This window comes from Enhydra lutris, unplaced genomic scaffold (genome assembly GCF_002288905.1).
Source record: "Enhydra lutris kenyoni isolate GAN:26980312 unplaced genomic scaffold, ASM228890v2 scaffoldscaffold22, whole genome shotgun sequence".
Lineage (NCBI taxonomy): Eukaryota > Metazoa > Chordata > Mammalia > Carnivora > Mustelidae > Enhydra > Enhydra lutris.
In genome coordinates this window covers 26,411,909-26,436,058 of record NW_019154106.1, presented here as the reverse complement: position 1 = coordinate 26,436,058, position 24,150 = coordinate 26,411,909, and the positions used below count along the sequence as shown (strand labels likewise).

The window sequence follows — 24,150 nt, the reverse complement described above, 5'->3', positions numbered from 1 at the left end:
TTACACTCTCCAGCACCCTACCCCAGATTGGACTGAGTCTGGGAGTTGGGTCGAAATCACTCTTGCTTGGTTTCCTCCTCTTTCCCATCTTGCTTCCCCAACTCCCTCACTGGTCGATCTTGAACCTCCTTTCAGAAATCATTTGGGCCCAAATGCTTGGCTCAGTGACTGGCCTGGGGAATAAACTAAGCAAGGACAGTGCTATTTTCTTAGCCCTGGGCTTCAGGGCTTGGGCCCTTGGGCCTCCCCATGGTGGCACTCCTGGTGGGGGGGTGGGCAGGGTGACAAGACACCAGAGGAGGAGTCTTCTCAGTCCCGGGCATGAAGCTCTGCATGCCTTTCGGCTCCTGACAGATCCTGACAAGGATGATTGCTGGGGCATCTAAAGAGATCAGATCTCATCAGAAGAGCCTGCAGCCTCCACGGTGCTCTGGCTGCCGGCCAGCCCCACCCCACCCCAGCAGGGATCAGGTGCTCTGTGACACCAGGCTTCTCCAGGCTAACCAGCGTGGACCCAGAATCCACCAGGTGAAGATTCGGTGCTGTCTGGGTAAAACCAGCAACAGTTTTACAACCCGAAGGTACAGAGGAGGCCCCAACAACAGCAGACTGAACTTCTCACAAGTCCGAATTATGGATCTTAGACTTGGATCGAAACTGACATAAAGCAAGAAAAGTTACATCTTTCTCTCCCCTGACGGGTACACTAAGATTCATACTGGATAGAAAGTAGGCGAGCTGAGCAGGTCCAGAAGGTCTACAGGGAATGGACATGATGGTGATGGAGACATCTGAGAGTATGTCAAGATAATGTGGAGACATTTCTAGGAAACGCGGTTCTTCGGTACACACAAATAACTCCACTTTTTTGTGCTCTCTGGTCAGTCAATTATACCGACTATGACAAAAGGAAGTCCACGCTCTTTATCCCTAATTTAGGAAGTGGACCCACCTCCCCATTCCCCTTCATTATCGCAGCTGATCAACGGCATGACTATGAAAGATGAGACCATTAGTGAAGGGCCAGGAATATTTCCTCAGGTTGGGACCACACACTTTCTAACCCGTGTCTGAAAAATGCTAGGCGGCAGAGTTTGCTCAACTCCTTCAGAAGATTCCAAGTCCTTCAGGAAATATTATGGGCTTGTCTTCACAAACACCACTGGAGTCTCCACTCACTTCCGCCACTCTACCCAATAAAGAGCTGGGCCGGTTCTTATGCACACACACTTGTGTGTATGTGTGTGTGTGTGTGTGTGTGTATGTGTGTGTGTGACAGAGAGAGAGAGAGAGAGAGAGAGACTGAGAGAGAGAGAGTGCTCATGAAAGAATGAGCAAGATTTCGATTCTCGGGTCTAACACTGGATCTTCTAAAATCAACAATACAATCCTATTTTGAGTGTCCTTCAGACAATGCAATCCAAATATATGTTATTCAGCCCTGATCCAAGGTTTACCTAATACTGTAAAGAAACAACCAAATGCTGATCTAGCTGACCTGAGTACCAGCCCTCTATGAAGTCAGCCCCTCAAAGAGATATTTCTGGGAGGTACTTTAAGCTGAGTTCCCCCAGAAGCAGGCTGTGAGACAGAGATTTGAATGCAAGTAGTTTGTTTAGGTGGGAGTCCCAGGAAGGACAAACAGTAATGAGACAGGGAAGTTCACATTATCAAGAAAGTTACCACGGGGGGCCACGGAGGGTCAATGCCATTGGGAAACTCATAGAGACACAGTGGAATTTGCCTCCGACTTATCCTACCCAAGGATCAAGGGGTAGGAGCTTTTACCCACCAAATGCAATCAATCATTTGTGGAAGGATGATGGGATTGACATTAATTCCTCAGCACCTCCTGTCTGCCCACATACATGAGCCAGTGGGCTTTGGGAGCCCAAGAAAACCCTGAAGCAGAGTACAGGAGTATGGGGTTGGAAGCCAGTGGGGCAGCATACATGTTAATGGTACAAGTGTAATAAAGCCCAGCTACCTTTATTTTTTCAGGAGCAGCAGAAGGTGGAAGGATCTAGCCTTTAGAAATATTTGGTATAAAAAGAGGTTACATTTGTTATTTACAAGACAGAAGTGGGAAACATTTCCCTAGCACCCATGCGTCTTCAGATAAGGAGAAAGGAAGGAATAGGGGTTGTAATAAAATGGGTCATATTTGCATCTCCTGCTGAACTTGTGTTCACTTTCACTTAATATACAATGAGAGCCACACCATCTAAGGCATTTCTCTGTTTGCCTTTGCTGCCAGAAAATTCAGAATCAGAGACAGCCAAGGCCGATCATTTCACTGGATGAAAACATGGAAGCGCCATTTCACACCCTCGTGTGAATATTCTCTTTCGCTCGTTCTTGCCCTGCTTCTAAATCATTTTGATTCCTTGTAATTACTATTACTCATACTCTGCTTGTCTTCAGAAATGATTTGATGTCATTTACAAAACTGCACATCAAAAAGCATACATTTCTTTTCTGGATATGCTTAGGAATGAAATACTTGTGGAAGCCAGACAGCCCCCCGATTAAAAAAAAAAACTAAACCAGGGTGCTACTTTGTCTTTTTAATAAGAGCTGAAAGATTATCTGAGAATTTTGGCAAAGGAAACAGATCCAAAGTCAACACAATTCGTGACCCCTTACCTAGCTGGTCTTGGGGGCTGGGCGATGGGGACATGTTGGTCTCAATTCCTAGCACACTCTGGTATACACCCATTCTCACAGGTCACCAAAATCAAGGAACCAGTTTGTGACAGAATTTCCATTCTGTTTGGAAAAGGCATTAACTTTCTGACTGGGGCTTTGTTCATTCTAGAAACCTGAATGAACATGAGAGCAACACCCAGAGACAAGCCCTGGGTGGGCCCCCTCTCTTCCTCACTTCTCCTGTTCAGCTTATATTTGAGTGTAGCGCCTTTGGGCCAAACCCATTATCTTTCACCTCCACAAAGGTCTCCCCCACCAGGCATAATGACACCAGCAGGAGTCCCCACCACAAACCCTTTTTATCTCTTTCCAGCCCATGGAACGCTGTCCCCTGATGCTACCCAGCCCCCTGTGGGTGCGAATGAGACCGTATCCATGCGAAATTAGCTTGCGTGGCACACATTGCTCTTTCTTCATGTGGTGGCAGTTTGAAGGCCGAGGCTCATAATTAGCTATTTGATCTTAATCAGTATTGTCCTTGGCCCCTGGTACACTGTGTCTTTCGGATACCACTTTTCCGGTGTTTGGATGGCCTACTTACTAAGACAGCAGACACTGCCTGTGTCTAAGAGACAGGTCAACTTTGAAAAATGTTCAGAAAGTACTGGCCATTTTACTTGTGTTCAAAATCAACCTGATATCCTCATCTGGTGGAGTAAGTGAGTAACCTATGTATTCGGGTAGAAACTTAGCTGCCCTCCCCCTAGCGGGCTGGCCCGGTGACAGTCTTCCCCTAATCTCAGGTTTCTGAGTCAGCTACTGGGGATGAGGTGGGAGGTGGATAATAATGCTAGACTACTGGGGGAAATGCCCCCCCGGCAGCGTTTATAGTCAGCTTTTCAAAATAAAAGAACTTCGCAGCATGGAAATCATGGAAATCGCTTGAACAAGGCAATCGTGTTCTGTTTAGCCTTGGGGATGGAGACAACGGGCTGCTGAGCCCATCTGAGTCCCAAGAGACTTTGCCCTCTTAGTCATGCTCATCGCCACCATCACCACCACCAAGGCTTCCCTAGAGGAAGGTGTGGCAAGAACCATGTGGTACGTGACCTCTCCTCTACCCTTGAGAAAGGCTGAGATTGGAGTTGTTTTATGTTTCTGCCAAATAGAAGGAAAAAAATATGCTGTATAGCCCTGCCTTATTTCCCCACGGCCTCGTGCCTACCAGACACTCAACACTGTTTGGCTCGATGGATCTGTCAAGTGGTGAGGGTCACAGTACCAACCCTGTAGGGACACTGAAACGATGAAATGAGACAATGTCACAGAAAGCACACAGCCTGGCCTCCCCTGGGAACAGAGACGGTAGAAACTACTGTTGTTGTTTTCAGTACCTGGATGCCAGCAGACATGTCTTCTGTTTTGTAGAGAGGAAGGTTTCCTCTTCTGAAGCAAGGTGACAGAAGGTGGTGAACACCCCGGGAGGCAGGAGCTTTTAGAGAAAAGCGGGGGGCCCTCTAGCTTCTGTCAAGGGGCTGGTGTCCATCTCACGATCCGTGAAGGCAGGGATGTTTGTCCCCAGCAGAAGTTCGCTCTGCTTTGCTGTCACGTTCTCCCACTCTCTGCACCCTCCAGCTTCTTCCCTCCGTGGCAGCCAGCCCGCCCCTGCTCTAATGGATTACCTCCTCACCCAGAACCAAAATAAAATCTGCCTCCGGCGTTAGGTCTCACCTCGGTGACCTCAGCTGTCAAAGCAAAAGCCAAAAGGGCCCTGTCAGGGGCAGGCGAGTGGAAGGAAATTCTTAATAAAACGATGTGGGTCTGGCCCTTGCCAGTCTGAGGGGTGCTCCATCCCGAGCTCGTGGAGAAGTCAGGCTGGAAAGTTCACAGTGCAGCATCCCAGGTCCTCTTATTATCTGCTGGGATGGTATCCATAATGAAAAGGATTGCTGACTCGCCAAACGCACCCGTCCTATACCAAGCACCAAGCGTCCCAGAATGGGGTATAGCAACGCTTTGTTAAGAGGCTCAAGGCCCGTGGAGCCCATCAGGGTTAATGCTAAAATGTGACTTCATCGAGGCAGACTCAGGCTCACCCAGCAAGGAATGACCCAAACCAAAAGGCAACGCTTTTTGAATTATAAAACAAACAAATGCCTTGATACCTGTATAAAGGCAGCCTCTGCTGTATTCAGTAATAGCTCTTGCTTTTCAGATCTTAACCTAAATGAGATGGCCTCCCTCTAAATATACCACGAAGAATGTCAGAGATTCATTTCTGTGATAGGGAGGGAAGTAGAGGGGAGGCTTGGGTGTAAGGAGGCATATGAAAACGTAGCTGTCCATTAGCTCATAGTCTTCTTGGGGCTCCTCCAATTTCTGAAGCCTCTGGGCTATCAAGTACTTGGTAACAGCTACGGATTCCCCAGGACCCTTCTATGGGATTCTCTCTCTACCTCTCATGCCGTCTCAAGCCAGTCTGCTCATTCTCTTTGTTGCCATGTCCCTCTAATCAAACATCTCAGGGATAGTCTGGAGCACCAGTTTCCTACCTGACCACCAGGAGACAGACATATAATCCACCCCATGTTAAATGAGGGACTTCTGAAAAACCCCATGAGAAAAAGGGAGGCCGACCAGATAACATGATGCTTGGGCAACCCACCATGGAGTGTCTAAATCCAGTCCCATGCGGGCATTACTCCTTCATCATTTCTTACAGCCCCATCGCTGGGCTGGCCTGGTTATAAAGGCTCCCCTAACTTCATGCCCAGTGGGGGTGTCTTCTCCTGGGATCTACGATTCCTCATGACAATGACATTGGCGGTGTCTACTTGCCTGTTAAAACCAGATCCTTCCTGCCTGTACCCAAGTGCCATGGTAAGCAAGACTTAGTATCCAGCAATGACCCGCAAAAAGCAGTTCACAGAGGAAACTGAGAAAGTTGAGGGGAGAATTTTCCTAAACCCTGGAACCCCAAGAAAAGTGTGTCATAATCATCTAGTCTGTAGAAACTGGTGTTGTTCCCCCAACCCCTTGTCTGGAGAATCCCCTACTTTCTGCCAAACTTTCAATGGCCAGAGCAGGGGAGGGGAAAGAGGATAGTATGCCAAGTGAAATAAGACCAAGAAAGACCAATATCACGAGGTTTCATTCAGATGTGGAATCTGAAAAGCAAAACAAATGACTAACAAAAAACAAAGGGTGCCTGGGTGGTTCAGTGGGTTAAAGCCTCTGCCTTCGGCACAGGTCATGATCCCAGAGTCCTGGAATTGAGCCCCACATCGGGCTCTCTGCTCAGCGGGGAGCCTGCTTCCCCCTCTCTCTCTGCCTGCCTCTCTGCCTACTTGTGATCTCTGTCTGTCAAATAAATAAATAAAATCTTTTTAAAAAGGTGGGGGGCAGAAACGGACCTAGAAACATAGAGAACAAAGGGGTGGTGGCCAGAGGGAAGGAGGTGGGGGATGGGCTAAATGGCTAAGGGGCGTGGGAGACCCAGGCTCCCAGGTAGGAAACGGGTAAATCACAGGGATGAAAGGCACAGAATACAGCCAGTGATACCGTCACAGAGGGCAGCTACAGTGGCAGGGAGCCTAGCATAACCTAGAGAGAAACTGAGTCACTACGTCCTACACCTGACACTAACGAAGCATTGTGTGTCAACTATACTCCAAAAAGAAAAGTAATGGCTCCTGGGACTCAACTCAGCGCCTTACATGTAAGGATTATTTCATTCTGTTCCCCACACACGCTCTGAGAAATATGTGGTATTACCTTTCTGAACTTTATAAATGGGGAAACTGAGGCCCACTGGAGGGAAACAGGCTGCTCAGGTCATCTGGCTGGTAAGTGTCAGGCTGAGAGTCAAACCCAGGTCTCTCTGCCCAGAGAGCCCTAGCCCTTCACCCCAGGACATACCATCCCACTACGGACAAAGAGGCTCCTGTCCTCCGTAAATTAAGGCTGAGACTGGCCCTTGGAACGGTGTGAAAGCCAGGACACAGTTCATGTTTACAACGCCGCTCCTGAGAGCTCTTAGGACAATCCGCGCGCATCCCGCTGCAGCCCGTCATCTCCCGTCTGCAACAGGAGGTGATCTTGACCCACTGGCGGCCTCGGCACATTCCCACTGTGCCAGGGTTACAGTTCCCATGAAAACCCCGAAGTTCCTAATCACTTATTCTGATGAGAAATGCGGTTGCCCCTTTGAAGCTAAAGTATAAAGTGAACCCCTCCTCTGGGGCTCTTTCTTCCCAGTCCTTGGGACAGGCTAGTGGGAAACCTGACGCTCCAAACCCCAAACGAAGCCGGATTCCCCAGTGTTCTTTAATTGGTGGAAGCCGATTTGTTTTGTTCAAGGCGCGTCAGAGCCTGCAGTGTGAGCTTTGTGCCCCAAGATTTAGCCCGTTTCATCGTCCTTCATTAGGATGCAAGGGAAAGCCCAGGCATTGATAACTGGGCCAGGGGAACAAAGGCAACATGGAAACTGGAGCGGGGCAATGAATCCCTCGCTTTCCACTGGTACAAAACAAGATTCCCACCATTTACTCAAGAACTTATTTTGTCCTTGTGTCCATACAAAGAAACAGGAAACTTCAGAGAGGAGGAAAAAAAAAAAAACTTGTGGGGAAACCCGTGTTTCCTTACACGGTGGCCCAGGGAGGTTGGGGTCACCGAGGGTGCTGGCAGGAGGCTAGCTTGGCCCCAGAGCTGAGGAGGGGCCAACTCCCTGTTTTTTGCTCTCAGAGGAGGTCACCTGGGACCAGAGGAAGTTTGCTCCCCCTTGGGAAACACCAGGAGGAGAGATCTGGGGTAGCAGCAATACGGACCGCACTGGGGACCGTCAGCCTCTTGATGACCAAATGAGCCAGACCTGTGCAGGTCGCTTCTTCCTCCTCCTTTACTACTCCAGGGAGTCCGGGCACCAGACCTTCCCTCAGACCCATTCACCTTCCTTTGAAAATAAGTCCATTCTCAACTTGACAAGAAGAGACCCTCATCTCTCAAATCTGAGTTCCGATTCTTATTTTGAGGACCGGTGATTATAACAGCTCATCTTGTAAACTGGTGAAGCCTTTTGGGGACCATTTCGGCTGTTCCTCTTCAGAGTTTAAATCTATGGACCCTTTGAACTAACAGTTCAACATCCAGAAATTTCTCTTACAAAAATACCTCTAACACATGAATCAAGAAATCGGTGTTAGGATACTCATCGCTCCTTTCTTTAGAGTAATAAATTAAGTATGGGATCAAGTCCATCTTAAGGGATTAGATGAGCGTATGTGATGGTATACACATCCCTACAGGGGAATACTCAGAAAATCACTTGTTTTTAATGAAGTAAGCCAACATGGACTGGCCTGGGGAAAATGTCCATGAGGCGGGGACCGAAAACAACAAGTTGAAAAATTGCCTGTATACTTTAATCCACTTTTGTCTGAAACCTGGTTTCTCAAATTGGGCATGGCGACACTTGGGCCAGATAACTCTCTGGTCTGGGTCTGCATGGCTGGCCTCCACCTTGTAGTTGCCATAGGTAGCCTCCCCACCTTGCAATAAGGACAATCGACAATGTTTCTAGATGTTGCCAAAGGCCCCTGAGGGCCAGAATAGGAGCTAAAATCCCAACAAAGAATCAGTGATTTAAGATACTGATTTATCAACAACTTGGATTTGCACATCATAGAAAAAAGTCCAGCAGGACCACAATAACAGTGATTCCACTGGGAACCAGGATGGGTCAGGGGAAATAATGTGTTTTTTTATTTGATATATTGCTGGACTGTTTGATTATTTTTAAACATATATCTTTCTTCTGTAAGTAAGCAGAAAATCTATTTCTATTCCAGTCCCACTCACATTCTTAAATATATACCAAGAAAAGAGTGAGAATAGCTTAAATCAAGAGACAGAGAATCGCGATTCTCTTTGGAAGAGAGCAACAGGCAGAGCTTACCTGGGGAGGAAAAGTCCTTTGAGAGGACTAGATAATGGGACACACTGACATGCCCAGAGCTTGTCAATTGTTCAGCTAGAGAGAACCGTGTCTGGGAAGCAGTGAACAGTATGGGAACTGTGAAATTCTAGCCTTGAGTTTTGAAGCTGATGGGGACTGGTGACTTGTGTTCTCTGTTTTATCTGCTAAATCCTTTATCTGCTAAAAGGAACATCCATCCACCTTCCTACAAGACTTCGGGAGGGCAGACCGTTAAGGCAGCATCTATGAAGCAGTTCCCCCTATCAGATCTGGTATCGCTTCAATAAAAGATGGAATTCTAATTCATATTTGATTTGGTGCTTTTAAAGTGATTTTGTAAAACAAATGCCTGGTTCAATTTGGGCTTTTCAAAGTTTAGAGAATCCCAGAATACTCGAGTTTCTTGTTCATTTTGAAGCAATTTCCTCCAGGGATCTTTTTCCAGTTCAGTGGTATCCTCATGAAGAAAACAACAAAGTAAATATCACCCCCCCACTTTTGTTTTTCTAGCTAATAGGTTACTCTAGAAAACCACTAAGGTTTTGGTTTACAGTTTACAAGGTAAACTGCCACAGCCAATTTTCGTGATGCTTCCCTCATTGAGTTAGCTGGAACTCCTTTTGAATTTCCTAGAAGGAAAAACAAATCTAAATCTTATAAAAAATAATAAAACATTTGGTCCCCCACATGAATGTCAGCAAATGATCAGATATCCACCACCAATACCCTCACCTAGTTACAACCTCAAGACACTAAGGGAATTTTGGTTTTTGAGTGACGGTTTAAAAAGTGGCTAGAGGGAGTTCTCTTGTCCATCTAGGCTGGTGTTCTGAGACCAAAAGTGATTTGAGACAGTTCATGACTCAGGTTATGAATCAGCTCATAATAACACATTTTACATTCTTTTTTCATTACATGTTTGCTTTGTTTTCCTTTGTTTTATGGATGGAATGACAATGCTAAGAAGTCAATGTTTGACTTGTAAGCAACTCCTTAATATTTCAGTCACAACTTTTGATCAATTTCTCTCCCTGCCATCACCCCCCCATTCTTTACCCCTGCCCTGATTTGACCCAGCTTCTTAAAGCATTTTGGCTTATTTGGTGATATTTCACTTGTCTCCAATTTCACCTTGTTTTTCAAAGCTCTAGTTATTGTGCCATCAGTTAGTTCATCAAGAAATTAAGCCTCTCCCTCCCCTCCTTTTATTCTCCCTCTGAATTTAAAGGGTAAAGCCCGGGATTTGCCATTGTCAAGATTCCAGATTCGCTCTATACATACATTTTTAAAACAAAGAGAAAGCAGCATTTCTCTTCTCTGCCTTGCACACAACATAGCAGATTCAAACAAGGCAGGAACCATGAAGCAGAACATCTTTTTCTAAGCACCGGGCATAACCACACCAGGTCAGCTGCACCAAGCCAAAGCAAGGGATGCTTTCAGAAGAATGCAGTGACACACCCGGGGACACACTGGTGACACCATGGCTTCCGTCTGCCTTGTTTACAAGGAAAAGTCATGAAATTGACTGAAAAATAAGCGAGAAGTATAGAATGCTACCAGACCAGGGTGTCTTACAGGATGAACCCAAAGTACCTATGTATGATAGTTACGATAGTAGCAGACTTGCTGGTGATCTGCCCTCAGATGCTGCTTGCCTTCCCCATCCTCCAGTCTATACTGTTTTGCTTCCAACTGCCTTCACCTGAGATCTCTTTGATTATTCAGGGATTTACTGGAACCACTCTGCCCACATGCATAGGAAGTCAGGCATGTTCTCCTACTCACCCAGGGCAGCTCTTGGCCATTGGCTGGTCTCAGGGGGGCTATGAAAGCCCAGCTGCCTTGCTACAAAGCCAGGACCCACTCAGAGATGTAATTTACATGCCAGATTCCACAGAGGCTGGATTTTGCCTGAAATCACACCTTTGCTTGGCTTCCCTCCCTTCCCAGCCCAGCTTCCCCACTCCCTTGCCAGCTTCTCTGGGACCGTGTCCTAATATACCACCTGCACCCACACTCATCACTCAGGATCTGCTGGGGGAAAACCCTACCTAGGTTCTTATCTGTCCTCCTTTGCCTTGCCCCCAGATTCAACCTTCTCATTCTTCTGCCCATCTCCCTCTGCACTGAGAGCTATAGTTCATGACATCTGTGTGAGGTCTCAAATCTCTGTTAGAACATGTGTCACATCCAAGGCTTGGTTACCAGAGACCCCTGAGAAATGACTTCCGGTTAGTGCTGAGTTCCTCTATGCCAATGGCTTCAGACCACACAACAACATCCCAGAGTCTATGAATGCTTCCATGGGGCAGACCTCCAAATTTCAGATCTCACCATGGACAGGGAGTTCAGATGAGAGCCCCAGGAGCCTCTATGATGGTGGCTTTCTCCTGTTGGCCCTTTGTCCATGTTTTTGAGCTCTGAATATGATCTGAGGCGATCAAAGTCATATCTTTTTGAGGGGTATAAGCAGCAGGGGAGGTCTGGAAATGTCAGTGGGAAGACCTGGGTGGTTCCAGACACCCTGAGTCAGAAAGGCTGCCCAGCCCCGAGAAACCCTCGATGGGATTGTCCACATTACGTGCCACCCTGGACAGACCAACCTAATCACCAACAATAGGCTTCGCAAGTTCCCAGAGCCCTCTCCATGCCAGCCCCATGGACACCCTAACTCTCACTCCGGAGGCATACTCACGATTTTCACAGTGCTGCCCGGTGTAGCCTGCCAGGCAGGCACACTTGTAAGATCCGGTTTTGTCAAGGAGACAAGTGCCATCATGGAAACAGGGAGAAGAGGAACATGCTGTAAGAGAAAAGACAATTTCCCTCAGGGTCATTGAGTGGTGAGGTAAACTTCTTCAAGCCCGGAGCCTTGACCAGAGTCTTTCGCTTGCCTATTCAAGTCTTCATCTTACAATACTTTCTTTTACTGGATTCCTATTAGCATTGTTTGAGACTGCCTAAAACAGGTAGGTATCTCGTTATTTGATATTTTTGAGGGCCCCAGAAGTATGGTCCTATAGTCTGAAAAGTCTAAGCCAACACAAATAGGTATACCACGTGATTAGGGCAGAGGCACGCCTTTACCCCTCCCATAAGGACTGCAAGAGAAAAGGGTTAGCAGAGGAAAACGCGTGGGATACATACCCTGAGGGCTGGGATTGGGTAGGCAGGTATGGAGGAGTTCACCTTAGCCTGAGGTAAAAACCCAAGTATAAGCACACGAACGGGGTGTCTGAGGAACGGGAAGTGCTACCTTCTACCTGACAACACAGACCAGCATTTCCCAAAGTTCTCTGGCGGGGGCTGAGAAGCCCCCTTCCAAGGAGGAAGAGACCCTCCTGACCCTCCCAGTCCCAGGGTCACAGGCTGGTGAGCCACTGCTGCTTCTCCTGGCTTCCCTGACATCCAGCCTTGCTGACTGCCACCAGGATCCCCATACGTGCCTCAAGTGTGCCCTTACCCATCTGTGGCTGGCCCTGTATTCCCAAGGGCAAGGACCAGCCACAGGCTGACCCAGCTCTCCATACCACAGCATCACAGCCACCTGAACCCTCAGGCCTGCACAGCTCCACAGGGGACATCCTCTGAAGACAGTGGGCCCACAGATGAGCAGCAACGGCTGAGTGCTCACGGGAGACAGTCTAAGGGAAAGGCAGGTGGGGTGGGTGGGGAGGGGCATCTGCTGAAAGGACAAGGCTGCAGAAGGTTGACCCCAACCATACCTCCCCATCCCAATGCTGTCACTGCCTTTCCTGAGGCTTTGGTACCCTACCTTCCGTAGGAAGCCACAGCAATCAAAATGCCACTACAATGCCTAACTGGGTATTAAAAAAAAAAAAAAAACAGAACTTGAAGCCTGAGCTCGGTCTGGAAAGCCAGATCCAGTCCAATCTCAGAATAGCGAGAGCTGAGTGTCCTTCCCTAGGATTTTGCTAATTTTGGTCCGATCCTACTTCCTGATATGAACAGGGCAGGCGTTCAAGTCAGGCCTAGAGCTACTCACAAAGTGAGTGCCATTTACCACCAAGAGAAACACTTTTAATGCCTGTTTTGCAAATAATGGGGGAGGCCCAGGGCACTCCAGTGGTTGGACAGCTACGGAGCATGTCCTATGTACCAGACACTGTGCCAAGCTCTTCATCTCCTTCGTCTCCCAGAACCTCCTTACTGGATCAGGATCTGCTTTCTTCCTTACTCACCAATTCGGAAACCAAGGCCTGGGGAAGTTGAAGAATTTACTCCAGGTCACACAGCTTCATCTGCCAGAGCTCCAAAGCTAATGCCCTTAACCATGAGAGGCCCCTTAGGCTGAGCCAACTGCTTTGTGACCTTGAACACATGGCCTGGCCTCCCTCTGCTCCAGCGTGTGTACAAAGGCATCCATAGTAACTAGCTAAGCCTCTGGCTGAACATTTCTGAAATACACCTTCCTCTCCTTCTTCCTTTTCAACATGTCGGTTGCTTCCAAGAACCCAGCACAGAGGGCTTTAATCAGGCTGAGCAGGGAGGAGGAGTGGAGCACAGAAAGGAAACGTCTGCCAGGAGCACAGCCTTAAAATGCTACATCTGTTTCCATGGCCCTTACCTGTGATCTCCTCAAAGATGGCATGGAAGCCATCGAAATTCTTGGAGCCATCTGAATGGAAGAGGATGTGGAGTGAGGAGTCCGTGCTGCGGATGGGCGCTGGCCGCTCATTGCCACAGAAGCGCTTGATGATCTGGCTGCTGCTGCTGTCACCGTCGCGGACCTCCACGTAGTCATACTGGCACATGTAGTCAAACTCCAGGCTCAGCATGACGAACCTGTTGGCAGAGAGGGAACAACAGGGAACGGGTGTGCTCCAGCCCCTCCTGCAATCCCTGAGCAAGTTCAAGGTCAGATGATGAACAGGTCTTAGAGGAGCGGTGCCACTGGCCTCATTGGACAGAAGAAGGGGCCTGGACAATGTGAGGTCAGGTGAATTCCTTTTAGCAGAGGGACACCAGTGTGTGTGTGATTGCCTGGGCCAAGAGAGTCCCTATTCCATCTAGAACATCTCTACACATGCCGGCCTCTCTTCCAGGGTCACTTTCCTCCCAAGGTTCAAGGCTGGTTCCTTCCTATCCTCAGGCCTCCCCGGAAATAGTCTCTCCTCAAAGAGGTTTCCTTGACAACGCTTTCTAAAGGAGATCCCCTGTTTTCTTCATAATGGGTATATAAATTTTAATTTATTTTCTGTGCTTGATTTTGTCTGTGTGTGTGTGTGTGTGTCTGCAGGCACATGCAGACATGCCTATCTCTTCCATTAGGCTGTAAATTTCTTGAGTGTAGGGGAAAACAGCTGGCTTCTTCCACCATTGTTTGCACACTGCCCAACACAGTGTCTGGCATATAGAGAGGCCAAGCAAATATTGGTGAATAGTTGGTTGAATGGATACAATGGTCTAATTTTACAACTGGACGATGGAAAAAGGACATATTGTCTTGCAAAACTCAAAAGAAGAACCGGGGTGCCTGGGTGGCTCAGTGGGTTGGGCCTCTGCCTTTGGCTCGGGTCATGATCCCGGGTCCTGGGATTGAGCCCCACATTGGGCTCTCTGCTCAGCAGGGAGCCTGCTTCCCCCTCTCTCTGCCTGGCTCTCTGCCTACTTGTGATCTCTCTCTGTCAAATAAATAAATAAAATCTTTAAAAAAAAGAAGAAGAAGAAAAACAAAATCTCTACACATTCCTCTGTTTGATGGAAGGATGAGAAGGCAGTGATCTTCTGGGTAACAATAATTCTTGCCCAAAGAGTAAAAAAGGTGGCACTATATCAGAATTTCAGAACTGGGGGAGATCTGGTAAATCTATAATTGCCTTAAATAGTCTTGGGTTTGGAAATACTTAAATACATCAGATCCAAAGAACAGAGGATGACCCAAGCATACAATTCCAAGAGACAGGATAGGAGGCAGCCACATCCCAGACAATGAGAGGAAAAGCCACTTTTCAGATTATTCCAAAGGGAATGCTTTGGTGTCAAGGTCACAGAATGTACATCTGTATATTCTCCCTCATGTTTTGAAGAAGAATTAAGAATAGACAGAAGAGCTCAGAACTGCCACCTGAGATGCTGGGACAAGGACCTATTTCTACAACTTGGGGTAAAAAGTCCAAGTGCCAGGATTAAAGAACACTGGACCACAGTGACAATCGATATATTTTGAATACATTTAAAGGTCTTCCTAAAAAGACACCTTTTAACTAGTATTTATTTTACAAAACTTTTATCACAAAACCTTTTGTAAGGGACGATATGGCCCATTAATCATGCCTCGTGCAAAGTAGTCTAACATCTACGGACCTGACTTCTCACCCAGATGCCAAGGCTAGCTTGCGGTGGGCCTTGGCAGATCCATTCTTTCTCTGGACATTGGTGTCTGTCTGAAAAGGGAAGGCGCAGGGAGAAGGCCACCACACAACAGAGATCACAGCTTACATTTGAAACCAAAACATGGGATATTGCAAGTTGTAGCTGTACATTCATTTGTCCAAGTACTTAATATACTTAATATCCATCTGTGGTGGGCGCTGTTCTAGGTGCTGAAAGCACAGCAGGGACCCAACTAGACCCACCCAACTAGTGCCAGCTCCAACAGAGAGTAGTTCTGATCTGCGGGACGAACAATAAGCAAGGAAACCAGAAAACAAGGTAATTTCATAGAGTAGTAAGTGCTGTGAAGAAAATAAGCCAGGTAAGAGCATAAAATGTGACTAGGGAGGGTAAGCTTTTCATACAATGTGGTCAAGGGAAGACCTCTCTGTGAACTTGATATCTGGGCAGATGCTTACATGATGAAATAGACCCAGCCATATGAAAGTCATGAGGAAGAGAGGTCCAGGCAGGGGGCTCTGTAAGTGCAAAGGCCCTGAGGAAGTAATGAGTTTGGCATATTTGAGGACCTGAAAGAAGGTCAGGGATGCTGCAAAATAGAGTGTAAAGGGGAGAGTGGTATGAACTGAGGTTGGCAAGGCCAGCAGGAGCCAGATCCTGCATGGTGAGGGGTCTAGATTTTATTCCAAGCCTGATAGGAATAAGCAGGGGGTTTTCGACAACAGAATCATGATTGGATTTAGGATTTTATAGGATCATTCTTGTCAAGGAGAAGACAGCAGAGCTGGCAAGTATGGAAACATGGAAGCCAGTCAGGAAGCTATGAGAGAATCAAGGTGAGAGAGGATGGTGGTAAAAGGAGAATCGTGGCATCAGAGTCCGAAGTAGGTGGACGTGAGATGATTTTACATGTAAGAAGATAGATTTTGTGATAGATAGAAAGATAGAAGTGGGGGGCACCAGGAATGACCACTCAGCTTTTGCTCTGACCATTGTAAATGTGCATGTGTTTCTGTTATTATTATTATTACCATTGGCCAACAGGTCCAGGTTTGATGAAGGAGAAGAAATCTGTATATTTACAAGCCTCCCTAGGGGCCTCTCCTAGGCATGTGACATGCCTAGAAGCACCACCACCAGTTTCGATTTTTGTTTGGGAGAGATTTCCTTTGCATCTTGGATCTTGGAGAGGCTCCTCAGAGGCCCCTAAAGGGACCACTGGCCTGGTCCTTAAGGTGCTGAACTAATATGTGGCATTTAACACCTGCCCTTATCATCCTTGGCAGACCCCACCTGAAGCCCCTTAACAGAACGGTGTGATCCCTCAGGTGTTCCTTATGCCAACCTCGTTCTAGAAAAGTTCAATTAATGAGCCTCACTCCCAACTCCAGATCCTCAAGAAATGGGGAGATCAGCCACTGAGGGCCAGCTCTGGTGAGGAGAATTGAGAAGGGGACCTGTTCCAAGGCAGAGTGCCATATGCTGCCCCTCCTGGAAGACAGAGAGCCATCTGAGGAGCCAGCTGGAATGTGGAAAACTCCATTGATCCATCCAGAAAATACTTATTGAAAACATGTGCCCTTGGATTTTAGGGATTTCCATCACTGCCAACTTCATTACTGGGTAGAAAGGAAAGAAGTAAGTGGACAATGTTCCTAGAAATCCCAGAGGGGAATGGGCCACTCCATTTCCCTGGAAAGGAAAAGGAGAGGTATTTGTCAGGAGAGAGGAGATACACTGGCGGCAGGGAGAAGTTCTTTCGACATTTATTCACACAAGTATCTCTCATGCTCCTGGGGCGTGTACGGCCCCATTAAACACATCAGCCTGATGACATTCCGGCTGTTCCCGGCCCTAGGAGGTGACAGTGAACAGTTCTCATAGAACAAGCCTCTCTTGTGTTGTTTATCTTGTGTTACCATAAAACTGGGTCTGTACTTTGTACTATGGTATAAATCAAATATTTGTGAGGACGCCAAAGCTCCATAAGAAGAAATGCCTTATCTCTTACACAAGCGTGAAAATGGGGTTTATTCGTTATGGGGTGGTGGTTGTTTCCTGAGACTACCAGTGAAAGGAGCTGATGAGCATAAACCTCAATCTGGAGTATAAATTCCTTGAAGATTAGATCTGTGCCTTTTATTTCTTCCCTTTCCTCCTGCAGAACCCAGTCCAGTACTGGGTGAATAGAAAGACTTGGTCGAGATTTGTGGGTTGGGTAGAAGGCTATTAGTATTTTGCTTTGTTGATATTATGCTTGGGTCAAAATTCCCTAAACCCACAACACCCCCCCCCACAATTGTAGGGCAGTGAATGACAAACATATAACTGGCTATGGTTTTGACCAGGCCTCATCCCATGGAATTGCCAAGAGGTTAAAAAAAAAAAAAAAAGGCTCCAGTGTACATTTCCAGCTTCTTTTTTATTTTTTAAAGATATATCCATTTATTTGAGAGAAACAGAGCAAGTGAGTGCAAGTAGGGGAGGTACACAGAGAAAGGGAGAGAGAGAAACTCACCAGACTCTATGCCAAGCGGGGAGCCCAACTTGGGGCTCAATCTCATGACCCCGATTTCAGACCTGAGCCAAAACCAAGAGTCAGACACTTTAACCAACTGTGCCACCCAGGTGCCCAACATTACCTGCTTTTAAGAATAAAATACAGATGGTTAGCCTGTGGTCACTGGGATCTACGGTGCTCAGTCCTCTTCCCGTGTTTCCTTATAACCCCAAACTCCCTAATTCTGACTATAGCCCCTTACCTTAGCTGGATGATGAACCCAGGCTTGGCATGAATGGTCCATTCACAATGAGCATTTAGGGGGTAGCTCTCCAACAAAATCTGACCCTTTGAGGCTCGCAGAACCTGGCCACATCCTGGGAAGAGAAGATTGGGGCATGGAAATTGGATTCAACAGGAAAGAGAGGGTAGAAGATCTCAAAGATCCTTTGAGTTCCCCCCACACCCCTGAGAACAGAGTAGAGAAGGAAATTACTTTCTCAAGCACCTGGCAATGCATTAGGCAATTTGCGTAGGTTAATTCATTTAATCCACCCAAGAGCTTGAAAAAGGAAGTAATATTATTCCAGTTTTCCAGCTGGGAAAATGCATAACAAGAGAGTTAAAGAAATAGCTTGTCTCACCAATAAAGACAGTACAGCAGAGATTCAAACCTGTGTCTGACTGTAAAGTCCAAGCCACTCTACCATCCTGCCTCTCCAAGAGTACCGGAGGCCAGCCTGCGGCTCCGCCCTAAGATGCTTTGAAAGTAGATACTGTGGTATTTGTCTGAAGCCTCAAACTACGTAAGAGACTTAGCCTGTGTCCCCTCAACATCCTTTACCCCTCAGATATGACCCCAAAGCAACTCTTTCCTGACCCCTTTCCATCCAGTTAGAAAAGGTATGTGTCAGTCTGTTCTATAGGCAATTATGTAATTAATGTGTCCCTAACCCATGAGACCAGAAGAGAAACATGATCTTCAACCATTTGAATTGGATTACTGTTTTGTTTGTTTGTTTGTTCGCTTTCTAGCTCAAATTCTTTTGAAAGCTGCCAATTAAAAAAAAAAAAAAAAAACATGCATCCAAGAAGTTCTCGTGCTTGAGCTGTGGGGGTCCAAAGCCCTCTACCTTCACTATCACCTTGGTTTCCCTGAGTTACCTCCAAAGAATCATCAAGAAACCACTGGGCTGAGTCATCATTAACTTACATCATATTCTCTAGTGTTAAGCACAGGTGCGTGATATGCACCCTAGTTTTACAGAAGGATTTGGGGGAAATGTCTCAAATTGGTTTTATAGAAAAAAAAATTATCTGGGCCATATAAATAGATGATATCTCCTACCAGAAATATCAAACTATAATCCATGGGCTGAATGTGGCTCACTGCCTGTTTTTGTACATAAAGTTTTATTGGCACAGAACCACACCCATTTTTAATGCCTTGTTTATGGTTGGTCTACAGCTATGGAGAGGGGCACAGCTGAATGGTTCTGGCCATGCACGGAAAAAGTTTGACTAACCCTGCTCTGTACCAAAATCCAGTTTGACCTCATAAAGTTAAGCTATGCAGTGAGAGTCAATAACCCCTCCAAAGTATAAGTTCTCATTGTTTAAAAGAAAAATACTAACATCAGGGGCCGCTGCTCTATAGCAGGATGACAGTGGTGATCTTCATACAATGTTAGGAAAAGAGCTCAAACTCCTCTTTTGGCAATCTGTGAGGTCTGATGCTTGTTACTTTTGTGGAAATCACTGCTGGGTTGGTTGTACAAGTCCTGTCTTCATTCGGATTTTTATTGGGGGCGGTCCTGGTCCGCCAATGGGAAGCACCGTCTACCACTATCCACTGGGACTGCTTGTCCCGCCTGGCCTCCGCCATCTCTCTCTGCAATCCATTTCCCCAGTATTTGATTCTCCACACAGAAGCCAAAGACACCTCTTAAATAAACAAATGAGAAAGCATTACTCTCTCGATTCAACCCTCCAAAGGCTTCCCACTATGCAAACACCTTCCTATGACGCTCATGGCCTAGCCTCTGCCCAGCTAAACTGGCCTCCTTTCTGTTCCCAACTCTGGGCCTTGTCCTTGCTGTTCCCTTGGCCTGGAAGGTTTATCTTCTTCCACATTTCCTTTCTTTGGGAATTAAGTTCAACTACACCTTCTTCAAAGAGGCCTCCCTTGGCCACCCAGCCACAGTGGACCTTCATGTCTCCACAGTAAATGTCCTTACTCTATTTTTCTTTTTCTCCGTAACACATATGACTAACTGAAATTATCTAGCTCATTTGCTTACTCTCATTAGTGGAGCTGGGACCTCTTCTAGATTGTGCACCTAGAATGGACCCTGGCTTGTAGCATGTGCTCAATAAATAGCTATTAAATGAATGACAGTATTATCACAGGCCAGGTACTGGCCCAAAGATTTACCAACATCCTCTCATTTAATGCTCATGAGAAACCTAGGAGAACAATGTTCATCTCCCCCATTTCCCAGACGTGCAACACTAAGGATGTAAGAAGTTAGTGACTTCCTCAAGGCCAGATGGCTGGAAGGTCAAGAGGCTGTAAGTGACTGTTTCAACTGTAAAGCGCTGGGTAAGAACAGAGACTGCAGAGCCCCACAGCCCTTGGTTTGAGACTCAGCTTTATCTTCACTGGCTGCATCGCTTTAGGCAAGTTACTTCCTCTCTGGGAACCACAGGAAACCCGAGTCAAATGGGAATAAAGCTGGCACCTACTTCATATGATTTTGTGAGGCTTGAATCAGATCACGGGTGGAAAGCTCTCAGAAGACACATTAGTAAATGTTAACTCTTGGTGGTTGGTGGCAGAGCAGGGATTTGAACTTGGATCTTTCTAGTACCAATGCTGGGTCATGGCTGGTACACTCAGCTGTCTTGGGGGCTTCCTGACCCAGCCCCGTCCCATAGCACTTTGAAGCAGCAGGATTCTTCCACCCCACCGGAAAAATACATTGTCTCTCCCCCTGTGCCCCACTCCCGGTCCCAGTTTCTGAAGTGCACGTTCCTTCTTCCTGCATACCTCACACACCATCGCCCCCATCCGCCCATCTGCTGGCTACGGAAGTGATCTTTGGGTGTGAGAGACAAAAAAAGAAATCTTCCTGCTCAGCCTCCACCCTTTGGGGACTGGCAGCTTCCCAGCCTGCAAGGTGTTAAATCCCAGCTCCCACTGCCAACCTCCTGCAGAGACCCCCAAGTTAGAACCAGCAGGAAATGCTGTCAGTCCACTTCCCAGCAAATGGAAACTGGTTTCAGACAACAGGGAAACTGGGCCTCTCCTCGTGTCCGGGGGAGCTTCTGCCCACCCCTGTCAGGTCCTCCTGGCAGGAGCATCGGGCTTTAGCCAGACCCAGGATCTCATGCAGCCTCTGGAGAGATGATGGCCACCATTCCTATCCAGGCGCTGGCCCCTGGCCACGTGAGATGCTAGACCACTGTTCCTGCAGGCCCGGGACTGTCCTTCAGAAGTAGTCAGGGTTCCAAAGCACATGCCACAGCTCCGTTCTTCATGATGTTTTCCTTCTCACTCTGGGGGGAAGGGAGGAACTGGCCCCAAGATGGTGGACAAGTTCCAACCAACCGGACACAAAGAGGCCACTTCTCAGAAATGTGCTTGGGGGAAGGGTGTGGGGCACCGGGAAGAAGAGGAAGGAGCCCTACTCCCTTCCCACATCAAGGGGCTCCTTCAGCTCCCTGTCCACTCTCGCCTCTTCTCAGGGAGTTGGCGGGTCTGGGTGCAGGACAGACTAAGTGCACCTCTCTGTCTAGGGCAGAACAGTGGACACAGCTGAGTGTCCCCGCCAAGGAAGTACTGGTGGCCAACCAAGCAGGTGGTCCCGAGTCTGAAAGACCAGAGCAGGCAATGGGCCCAGAAACGTGCTCAGATTCCCTGACAATGTCTTGCTGCGGGGGAAGTGGGGTGTGTATGTATGTGGGGGGGGGGGCGGGGTTGCCAGCAAGGCCAGACTCTCCCCTGGGCTCTCAGATCCTGGACTCCTGTCCAGCCCCACCACCCCCCGACCCTTCTCTGGTGTTATAAGCCAACACAGGAGAGACAGCTAGACAGACCCTGTGTCTGCAGAGCTGAAGGGAAATCTCTATTAATTTCTAAACTGGCTAGAGAGCTGGAAGGTTCCCAACAAAAATGAACACCCAGGCATTCAGACAAAAGTCTCGCTGTCTCCAGCGTGGGGGTGGGGAGGGAGAAGCAAGAGACACAACGCACTTTGGAGACGTGGTTGGGGTTTGGTTTGGTTTTCATCTTTCCTCTTGGGGGTGTCAGGGGGAGAAGGAGAAAGAAAGCAAGCATTCAGACACAGAGAGATATTTGCATTTCCCTTCCTCCTTCAGAGATGACTCGGAGGCAGGACTCACAATGATTAAGGGGCATTTTCTTTTTTTTCTTTTCTTTTTTTTTTTTTTAAAGATTTTATTTATTTATTTGACAGAGAGAGATCACAAGTAGGCAGAGAGGCAGGCAGAGAGAGAGGAGGAAGCAGGCTCCCCGCCGAGCAGAGAGCCCGACGTGGGGCCCGATCCCAGGACCCTGAGATCATGACCTGAGCCGAAGGTAGTGGCCCAACCCACTGAGCCACCCAGGCGCCCCAAGGGGCATTTTCTGAAGCCAGGCTGGGTCGGCACTGCCGGTCAGTCTTTTACTAGCTGTGTGACCCCAGGCAAGTTCTCCAGATTCTCTAGACCCAGGCTTCCTGGTTGGAAATGAGAATAGAGAATAATACTAGTAACTTCTACCTTGTTGTTGTTTTCTTATTTGTTGTAAGAATTAAATGAGATAGATATTTATGTAATGCCATTAGCACAGTACCAGATACATAAAATGCTCAATAAATGGCACTATATGTAAACTAATGGTGTTATTTCTCTTGAGTCTTGTCTGGATCTGAGGCACTATTTTGGCACAAGACTCACGGGGGACATCCCAGGTCCTGACCAGGGCTCCAGGGTTCCTAGGAGTCTCTTTACAGCCCTGGCTACATCCCTAAACAGGAGCCTGCACATGGATGGCAAAACAAAGGCCTGGATGAGGACATGGGGATGACCCACGTCCCAGGCCGGGAGCTGGAAGGGAGCTCACACCTTCCACGTGACTTGGTTCATCCCACCATGCAGGGACTCCGAGTGAGGACCTCAAGTGCCTCCCACATGGAGAGACAATTTAAGACAGAGGATGAGAGACTGGGCTCTGGGGCCCGGCTTCTGAAGTGCCATCTGACTTACTCTGCTACGTACAAGCTGTATGACAACAGGGAAGTTACTTAACCCTTCTGTGCCTCAGTGTCCTTACCTATAAAACGATTCTGATGAAGATCAATGACGTAATACACGAGGGCACTTAGAATGCCTGTTTCATAGTAAGTGCTAAGAGATGGCTTTTAGCAGGGTCTCAAGTCTTAACCCGTGACAGTCCGATGTCCGTGTCCATGGCTCACCCTATGATATGGCTTATAATCCCAGTTAACTGGGTACTTCACAGTGATGGTTTATTTCATTGTTTGCCTCCCCCATGATGTGAGAGCAGGGACCCTATGTGTCTTGTTCGCACCTTTATGGGACAGAGCAGGTGTTTAGATAATTGTTGATGTAATGACTATGCCAGATAAAATCACATATCTCCCTGCCCAATCAAACCATTCTTAAAGCCCCATCCTCTTTGCCTCAAGTGGTCTATCCACTCAGCTGTCATCAGAATCTTCACAAAAAAATAGCAGAGACATAATGGAGCTAATCCAACTCAAAAGAGAGGATCTGGATTGGGGTAGCACAGAAAATTCTGATTTCTGCATAAAAGGAGGATTTCAGTCCTTTTTTTCTGAGCTTCGGTTTGGTTGATTTCTATTAAATCTGTGTTTAAGGCCCCTGATCCTTTCTTCCGTTGTAACCAGTAGGCTGTGAATCTCCTCCAATGAATATTTTATGATTTCAGATTGTATAGTTTTCAGTTCTGGAATTTCCATTTGGTTCTTTTTAACACTTCCCAAATCTACCCTGAAATGTCTCATCTATCTTCTTCTCTACCTTTTCCTATAGAACATTTAGTATATTTATTTCAAAGTCATTTTATTTTTTATTTTATTTTTTTAGGTAAGCTCTGTACCCAATGTGGGGCTCAAACTCATGATCCTAAGATCAAGGGACATATGCTCTACCAACTGAGCCAGCCAGGTGCCCCTATTTTTTTTTTTAATTCCTTGTGGAAAAATTCCAGTATTTGATCATGCATGGTCTATCTCTTTTGACTGATTCTATTTCTCTTGACTGAAGGTTATATTCTATACTTCTTCACAACAGAAAACATATTTTTTTCTTTTGATTGGTAATATCCTTTCCCGTATTTGGCAGGGATGATGAAGACTGATAATTTTAGATCCAATCAAAAATTAAGCTAGTATGAAGTAAGACCAAAGCTGATTCTTCTAGAGGGGTCTCGAAATTCAAGCACCAGAAACCCAACAAAATCCATCTTTGATTTTCAACATTCTCCGCAATCCGCACCCCACTTCCTACACCTCCATAATGGTAAGACTGGGAAACTGTGAGTGTTGGAGGCTTTGAAATCACCAAGTTTTTGAAGCTGCAAAATGACATCATCCCAAGATCTGCTTTGCCCTCGTCT

The 24,150-nt window shown here is 47.0% G+C and overlaps 1 protein-coding gene across 2 annotated transcripts in view; it reads right to left on the bottom strand.

The window, feature by feature from the left end:
• Nucleotides 1-24,150, bottom strand: part of LOC111149863 (peptidase domain containing associated with muscle regeneration 1) — a 69,709-nt gene that overhangs the window by 16,391 nt on the left and 29,168 nt on the right. The window contains exons 4-6 of one of the 2 annotated variants that reach the window (XM_022507167.1): nt 17,749-17,863; nt 13,218-13,435; nt 11,325-11,432 (exon numbers count right to left, since the gene is read on the bottom strand). In XM_022507167.1, coding sequence (XP_022362875.1) covers nt 11,325-11,432; nt 13,218-13,435; nt 17,749-17,863 — 441 coding nt within the window. The remainder of the gene's footprint in view (nt 1-11,324; nt 11,433-13,217; nt 13,436-17,748; nt 17,864-24,150) is intronic. The other variant, XM_022507168.1, reaches the window with a different exon arrangement.